Source organism: Perca flavescens, chromosome 4 (assembly GCF_004354835.1).
Source record: "Perca flavescens isolate YP-PL-M2 chromosome 4, PFLA_1.0, whole genome shotgun sequence".
In the NCBI taxonomy this organism is placed as follows: Eukaryota; Metazoa; Chordata; class Actinopteri; order Perciformes; family Percidae; genus Perca; species Perca flavescens.
The window spans coordinates 1,934,602-1,943,245 of record NC_041334.1 but is presented as its reverse complement, the minus strand read 5'-3'; the positions used below and the strand labels follow the sequence as shown (position 1 = coordinate 1,943,245).

The 8,644-nt window shown below is 41.3% G+C and overlaps 1 protein-coding gene across 1 annotated transcript; it reads left to right on the top strand.

Moving 5' to 3' along the window:
• Positions 1-1,320: 1,320 nt before the first annotated feature.
• Positions 1,321-6,672, top strand: LOC114554930 (uncharacterized). The gene is made up of 6 exons (XM_028577035.1): positions 1,321-1,347; positions 1,479-1,566; positions 4,120-5,117; positions 5,261-5,342; positions 5,660-5,825; positions 6,384-6,672. The coding sequence occupies exons 1-6, from the start codon at positions 1,321-1,323 to the stop codon at positions 6,505-6,507; spliced, it is 1,485 nt and encodes a 494-aa protein (XP_028432836.1). The 3' UTR covers positions 6,508-6,672.
• Positions 6,673-8,644: the final 1,972 nt, after the last annotated feature.

The following is an 8,644-nucleotide window of genomic DNA, read 5'->3' as shown; positions in this document are numbered from 1 at the left end:
CAGATAAATTAATGGCATTGATTATTCTACACACTCCAATACAGTAATGTAGGTGGCGGTATGAGCCTTAAACTTGGTTTGTGATCCTCTAATTAACACACAGAAGAAGAAGTTGCTTTTACCCACATCGCACAGAAGACGGCTGGAGTCCATCCGGAGTTTAATGGTTAGTATTCTAAATTTATTTCCGGTATTTATTGATTTTGTAGAAAGGGAATTCAGGGGAAAAAGACACTTGCCCGAAGGCCGAGATATCTCACTCCAATTACTCTAATTCCCGCGTATTCGTTGATAGGACTTATGGATACCAAAACTCAAGCATCAATCTGAGACGAGAGATTCAAGGTTTACTGAGTCCAGCATAAAAGTGTCAGCTAACCACCGCAAACTGAATCTTATTCTGTGGGAAACACTGCATCATCGTATTGTTTGGAGGGTTGACGGCTTTTTTCATCAACAAGCGTGGAAAAAGGTTCATGGTTAGCAATGTGGATCAGGAGAAATGCTATTTTCTCTACTGTCACAGTTCAACTGAGCAACACATTGGGCCCTATCTCGCACCCGGCGCAGCGCAAAGCCCGACGCAAGTCTCTTTGCTAGTAGAACCGACCCAGTTGTCAGTTTCCCGTCCAGCGCCCACGTAATTTAAATAGGAAATGCACCTGCACCCATCTGTGGCCCATGGGCGTGCTGGTCTCACAGGGAGGTGTGTTCAGGTGCATTCTTGGTGTGCTGGACTTACAGGGAGGTGTGTTCAGGTGCATTCTGGGCGTGCTGGTCTTACAGGGAGGTGTGTTCAGGTGCATTCTGGGAGTATTGCTATCTTGAGGCAGTGGGAAGTGATCGCTCCATTGACCAACAAAAACCTGGTCTAAAGTCAATAACGCAGCATTTCATTGTTATTTTAACAGAGCATTAGTAAAATGCTCCTAGGCTCGTGCACAACACACACACACTATGCTTAAGATTACAAATAAAAATATTAGGGTGCAAATCCTCCATCATAACAGCAATGCTCCAAGGTCCAAACGCGCCTGGCTTTTTAAGGGAATGGGAGATGATCTCTGATTGGTTGATTGCATGTTACGCCCCAAACACACCTCTGATTAATGAAGACACTAAGTACAACCCTTTAGGACCAGGCGCCCGGTACACAGACCCTTTTTCTGCCGTCAAACTAGCAAAAGTGGATTTGGACACGCCCTAAACACACCTGCACCAGGCGCTTCATGCCGTGTGCTCAGATGGTTAAAATAGGGCCCCTTATCTTCTCGTAGCTTTTTGACCGTATGGTTCATGAGAACAGGCTGAACTGAGAGGATGAGATCTCTGCCAGGCAGTAAGAAGGTCTGTCGTGGTCACTGTTGCTTCCTGTCTCCACGGGGACACTCTTGTTTTCTTGTTATTCCCCAATGACTTCCTGCTCTCTTCTTTCTTTCTTCCCCCCCTCTCTCCTTCTCTCTTGTATCTTTCCTCAGTCTGCATTTCATCCACTTGAGTCATCCCCGTCTGCTATCACCCAGACTCCCCAGCTCTCTTCCCCCTCCTCAGCTAAACCCATCCTCCGTGAGTCCCTTGTGAGCCGACAGTCTTTTGCCTCGATCCCTGCCCCACGTCTCCCTCTCTCTCCTGCTCTCAGCCTGCATCATTTCATTCCTGTCAACCTCCACCACCCTCCCTTCCTCCTCCCCTCTCTCCATTCTTCTCTTTGACAGATATTGCTTTACACATTTGACTGATGAGCCATATGTATTTGTCTTATTCTCCAAAGCCACTTTTTTAGTCTGCTTTGAATTCCCCTAAACATCCCTTTCGCTCTCCATTTAATTTCTCTCCGTCTCCAGCCCCTCACTCTCTTCCTTTCTCTCTCTCAGCCCCAATTCTGTGCGTCTCAGCGGTGAGCGGCTCGTCAATAATTCACGCCATCTCTAATCTTAACTTGTAAATAGTTAATCAGGAGCAGAGCTGCAGGGTGACTCCTGCTTTCTGACACCCTGAATCGGTTTCTCTCTCCCAGTTTTGATGTGATTCTCTCTCTTTCTGTTGTTCTAATCAGATTAGTTTTCATTATCATTTATGTTCTACATCAGTTAATCGCTAATATTCTCTTTCATTCTGTCTGTCTCTTTAACCTAACCTCCACCGCCTACTGTCAAATTGGGACTTTGTGTAATAATTAATTTGCACTTATTAGCCGGGAGCCAAATAATGTTTTTTTTTAATTTATTGTTATGTCCCCGTTCACAGTTTGATAATTAACTACAATTAAAACACAACCAACCCATCGGTCCTCCGAGAAATTAAGTCTGTTACGACAGCAGATATGTCTTGAGAGAAAAAAACACATAATACCACTCTGATTATGTTCTTTTATTACCATATTTAGGAAATCAACTAATCCAGCCAGTCTCAAGATAGCCTGGATGCCAGCCGAATTTAGCCCCGCCCACAACATTCGAGGTTGGGAAGTTGGGTCTGGACTTGAACCGTTGTGGAGCAACTACTGCTCGAACCAGAGCTGTTTGGACCAATCAAATTCTCAGGGCTTTTTACAAGAATTCATTTACAACAAAGATGGCTGCCATCGCGTCTGTTATAGAAGATATCGACAGCGCATTAATTTTAAAAGAGGAACAAAGAACCGTGATCACGTATGTATACACATCGCCACACCCGTCCACACGCCACGGAAACTGCCGCCTCTGCCTTTGCTCTGTCGAAGCCTGCCTTTGACTTGCAGCTTCTGTGACGTCTGTCTCCGTTGCTCTGATTGGTTGTAGGTCTATCCAATTGAGTGCAGAGGCATTTTCATTCCTGGTACGGTTGAAACACGCCCCATAATCCCAGCCCAATGGAGCAGTATCAGACTCAGATTCTGACTAGAATCTGAGTATGACCACGTTAGGCTATCTCAAGAAGTTGTAAGTGAACATTTAAGCTGAACAAGTCCTGAGAATGAAACAAGAAAATACTTTGTCGGTCCCCGCCCTCTGAAACGCCCCAAAGGCCACACTGTTAATTATTATTATATACAGTGATTTCACAATATTTAACAGTATTATTTCACAATAAAATATTGTATTCAGACTTTTACTGTGAAATAAATGTAAGACTGTATGTTCTCTATCACAGTACAGCATCTTATTGTGAAATTTGAATTGCACTTGAAACGCACTGCATTGTGGGGCGATTTCGTCAGAAGCCAAACTCACTGGATTCTGGATTTTGTCACAGACGTCACAGGTGATCAGGAGAGATACACGACCAGATACGAGGTACGCCAAGTTGAAGGCAAAAAGTCAAGAAGTAAAAGAAGGCAATAGAGTTATATGGTAGATTGTAATTCACGGTGCTTTTAATAGGTATTCTGAAGAATTCTTTGCTTTTTGGTTTAACTTTTAACGTTAGTGGACTGACTTTCATGCTGGTTAGCTAGCTAGCTATCAGACTCTGTCACCACATTTTCCGGCTCAGTCATATATTTATTTATTTAGCTGACACTTTTATCCAGAACGACATACTGACAGTCCCCCTGGACTTGAGCAACGGAGGGCTATATATATATAGCTAGCTTACTAGCTAGCTAGCTAGCTAGCTATAACGTTAGCTAACTAGCTACAACGTTAACTAGCTAGCAGACCTCCACCGTTGTCAGACTCCCTCATTGTGGTGAAATAGCAGGTTGCCCCTTGTCCGTGTACTTGTAACGTTAAATATAATTTTACTTCCGATACCAGTCCCTTTTTCTCGTTTTATCAGACATTATCTACTTATCTACCAAAATCCTCCCTTTTCCCTCCGTTTTTTTTCTGCCGTTTTTTTTTTTTTTTTTTGCTGAGCATGTTTCATACTCCTGCTAGAAAGTTCATTTAAATCCTTTCCCCCGTCATTTTGTGAACAATGTTTCACTGTAAATTTAGTTTGTGTGAGCATGTGTCTGAGACTTCTTATCTTCACCTAAACATTAGAGATGCTAATGGACAGTTGGTCTATAAGAGCAGAATGGTACAAGTCGTACCATTTTAATAATTCTGCTCTGCAACCTGTGAAGTTTGTTTGTTTCAGTATACTTTATCTACCTCTTATCTTTTTCACAATTTCTTGTCCTCTCACTTGTAGGACCTCCGGTGCTTGAAATAGAATGTGTTTCAGTAGCCTCTCCATCCCGCCCAAGTAGTCCATGTCGGGCGTCATTGGGTTCCCAAAGCTCTCTGAACGCTTTATCTTCACCCAAACTACCTGGCAGGTCATGGTACACAGACTTCCATGTCAAGTGGGACCAGATGCCAGCAGCAATCCGAACAGCAGTGGACAATCAAACAAGACCATCACCAGGGGACAGACAAGCTATGGTGAAGGCAGTGGTGGACCAGATGCTTCAGCATGATCAGAACCCAACCAGAGCAACATGTCACAGCATTGTCCGGGGCATTGTAAGGGATTATCCCAAAAGTTTTGCTGATGTTGGTAGAAACGGAGACATTCTTGGAGATGGCTGTCACTCTCTTCTTCAGCAGATTAAAACGAGAGTGGAATATAAAAATAGAAACAATACTCTTGCACAGCGACGCAGAAAGAAAAGGCCCACCACTAGGGTGGCTGAGGAAACCGGAGTGATGGCAAGAGGCCCTGTGGATCGGTACGGATGTGTGAGGTGGTGTCCTGCAGAACTTCCTGCTGGTGAGACCGAGGCAACCTTAGATGAAATGAAAAGGCAGCTGCACAACATCTACTCAGAGGAAGGGATGGGCGGGGCAGGGAGAGCTGAAGCTTTGATTGAGAAGACATACGTCATCCAGCGGCGGTACCTCAACAGTTTGCTCGCACCTGCCATTTCAGACATTAAGGAAGAATGGCCTTTTCTTTTCTCTCAGAGAGGCCTTTACTCCCACTTTAGTCTGCTGACAGATATCCCCATCCTTATTAAGTTGCAAGAGGCCCTAAAAAATAGAGGCAGTACACTTATTCGGTTCTGCCAGGAACTCAAACGCCATCCAGAGATTGAGGACATCCTGAATAATTTCGAGCCAGAGGCTTCAGACAAGGCTGCATGTATCCTCCTGCTCCTGTTGGCGTACTTTAAGGAGCCCAAGAGTGCCATCGTGCTTGAGACGGATGTAAGTTGTGTATAAAATATTTTTAAAAAGCAGTCTGTGTTTACACTAGATAGTATACATAACATTCTCTCTGATTACCCTCTGTCAGGAGACCAGTGAACTGTCTTTATGTATTTGAATCTGCTACCATAAATATGTTACAGTTAATTTTACAGCCGTGTGCCACAGCCGCTGATGTGCAGAGAACAGTGATGCTACCGAGCACCCCCTGCTTGATTATCCAAGGTACTATTTATATCTGGACTTCATATTCATATTTTCTAGCACAATGTTTCCTTTTAGGATTTTTTTTTTTTAATTACTGTAGTAGTTGTATACAGTCAATGGCTTTAGAGATTTTCAGAATTATCCTGCATTCAAGGGGTGGGGTAGCAAAGCATGTTCTGTAGCTTGAGCTGTTTGAGAGACTAAATCAGTAGATGATCTTGTTAGATCAGTAACAAGTGGGTTCACAGTTTAAAGGCAGTGTTGCTAGATATCATAATCAGAAACATTCTTCTCTTGTTCATTCAACATTCCACTTCTATATCTGTTCATTTTAGGTGACCTGATGAAGCCAAAGACTTGGATGCTATCCACTGAAGGACAAGTGGTGATGGGGCCAGACGACAGCTTCATCAATGGGATAGCAGCCGTTTTTGCAAGCTATTACAACTTTAATCTGCAGTATCCTGAGGACGGCTCATGTACTCTGGAGTTTATTCAAAGGTATTGAAACACTCAAATGTACATTACACACACACACACACACACACACACACTTATATACACACGCCTACAACAACACGGTAAGGGTCTGGATGCGCGCACCCCAAGGGGGTAAGCTTCGCCTCAGAACTCGAACCTCCTATGGCGCAATTTTGATGCTACAAAACGATCACCTCCCGTTAGCATTCCATTGACTCAAATTCATATAGCAATAATATAAATAATAATAATAAATAGCAATTTATTTTGACATGGACGTATTCCCACTGCAACACACTATAAAGTATTTTTTTGCTAATGTAAATAATGGTCCATCCATCCATCCATCCATCTTCGTCCGCTTATCCGGTGTCGGGTGTTTTTTGCTAATGTAAATAATGGTCTTTCACAAAACTTCGATTAACGTAATTTTTCTCCCAAATGAAAGTTTTAACCCATTATCAGCCATAAATAGACCCACGGTTGTTTTTACTCTGGAGCATTCCTTCTAACTGTAAAATATAATGAGCAATATAACATGCAATACTGAAAGTTGTTGTCTTGTCATATTGTTTACAGGTGCTTCTTGGGTATTAACCCTGAGGTGGGCTCCGAATCGAAGAAGAAACAGTTGGGAGGCATCAACCCACATGTGAGCACACTCATGAGAAAACTTGTGGACTTTGAATGGATGTCGATGTAGATATAAAGGATTAAAGTATAGGGACACCTGGCCATTACACCAACAGGGACTTTAACATTCAGGGGCATTGCATTCTAAAGACATGCATTACATTACTGATGGCAAGCTCTATATCTCTCTCTCTCTATGTATATATATCTCTGTCTATATACCTCTTTCTCTCTATGTATATATATCTCTATCTCTCTGTTTCTCTCTCTCTATGTATATATATCTCTCTGTTTCTCTCTATCTCTCTCTATGTATATATCTCTCTCTGTGTATCTCTCTTTCTCTGTGCATCTCTTTCTCTGTGTATCTCTTTCTCTCTCTCTCTCTCTCTCTGTGTATCTCTCTCTCTCTGTGTATCTCTCTCTCTCTGTGTGTATCTCTTTCTCTCTCTTTCTTTCTCTTTCTCTCTCTCTGTGTATCTCTCTCTTTCTCTGTGTATCTCTTTCTCTCTCTCTCTCTCTCCGTTTGTATCTCTCTCTTTCTTTCTCTCTCTCTCTCCGTTTGTATCTCTTTCTCTCTCTCTCTCTCTCTCTCACTCTCTCTCTCTTTTCTCTCTCTCTCTCACACTCTCTATTTCTCTCTCTCTCTCTCTCTCTCTCTCTCTCTCTCTCTCTCTCTCTCTCTCTCTCTCTCTGGGAACAATTTGGTTTTGAAGAATTCTACAATCAGCAATACCACAAGCCAAGCAAACAGCCCGTTCCAAACACATTTTCAGCACTGCACTAGTTTAATCAATGTTATTAAAGTCCTTGTTAGTGTAATGGTCTGGTGTCCCAACAGTTTTGTCAAAATAGTGTAGACATTCTCACACACACACACACACACACTCTCTATCTGAGCTTTTATTTGTGTTTCTGTTGATTGGAAGATGGTTGTAGTATTGTTGTTGTTTATCCCTTGTGTTTTCAATTTATTTTTTATATCAGAAAATATGGGACGTAGAAATAAGCGCTGAAATTGTGTTGAAAAAATGTAACAATTTAAAACGCTGGAAAAAGCAAAAACAAACTGTGGGGAAAAAAAAGGCCTTTTTTTCCTTCAAGGTTGACAGAAAGACAACACAAGGGTTATGATAATGTTTAAATGTACCAATGCATTCCTGTGAGGTGAACTATGTCATTATCACATTGGCCAATGTCTTTTTCTGTACTTGGACCCACATAGACAGCAAGATGGTTGTAGTATTGTTTAGGGCTGCCACCTCTTAGTCGATTAGTCGACTAATCGGTCATTTTGGTCTTAGTCGACTAAGATTTCTTTAGTCGATTAGTCATTTTTTTATGCTTATTCATGCTTGATTATTTATTTCCAAGAAACTTATGAGCACATTTATGGTAAACACAAGATTTAAAGTGGTGCTTTTGCAGGATTAATTGTGGAAAAACTCAGTTTTACAGATGGTTAATTAACTACATTTATATTGTGCTTTTCTAGTCTTAACCACCTCTCAAAGCGCAGAGCTCTGTCAATTAAATCAACTAATCGATTAGTCGACAAAATCCTATAAGTGTTAGTCGACTAAGAATTTCTTTAGTCGAGGACAGACCTAGTATTGTTGTTGTTGAAGATAATCTTTAAATGTATAAATGTTTTGTAGTTTTATTCATTAAAAAGTTAAACTGGTATTTGCTTTGTTGTTTTTATTTTTAACATGTTGGTATAGGTCTGGTAAAATCACGTCAAATTTACAGTGTTCACTGTAAATTCACAGCAAATTGCTGGCTACTGAGTTGCATTACTTTTACAGTAAAAATGAAAATATACAGGATATTATTGTGATTATATACAACATAATGTAATTTAAATAAATACCGATAAATTACTGTGAAATTACTGTGAAAGTAATGTAACTAGTAGCCAGCAATTTGCTGTGAATTTACAGTGAAAAATTTTACAGTGCATCATTTGTCTGTGTCTTTCAAAACATTTGACTGTTTACTGTTTGCTTTCAAGGGATTTGATAAAGGTAAAGATAGTATGAACGTTCATAACATTAACGCTCTAGTGAGGCGCCGGCTGGCTGAGCATTCATTCACAAACACTGTGTCGGTGTCACTCATCAGACAGTCCGGCAAAACGCAGGTCTTTCCATTCATTTTGAATGCCTGCAGCAAAAAGTTAAGTCTGAATTAACTTTTGGAGAAAA

Excerpts from the sequence above, each read along its gene's own strand:
- LOC114554930 (XM_028577035.1), top strand. The coding sequence starts at position 1,321 with ATGAGATCTCTGCCAGGCAGTAAGAAG. Across the intron at positions 1,348-1,478 it reads CTCTGCCAGGCAGTAAGAAG|TCTGCATTTCATCCACTTGA; the intron begins GTCTGTCGTGGT and ends ATCTTTCCTCAG. Across the intron at positions 1,567-4,119 it reads CTCAGCTAAACCCATCCTCC|GACCTCCGGTGCTTGAAATA; the intron begins GTGAGTCCCTTG and ends TCTCACTTGTAG.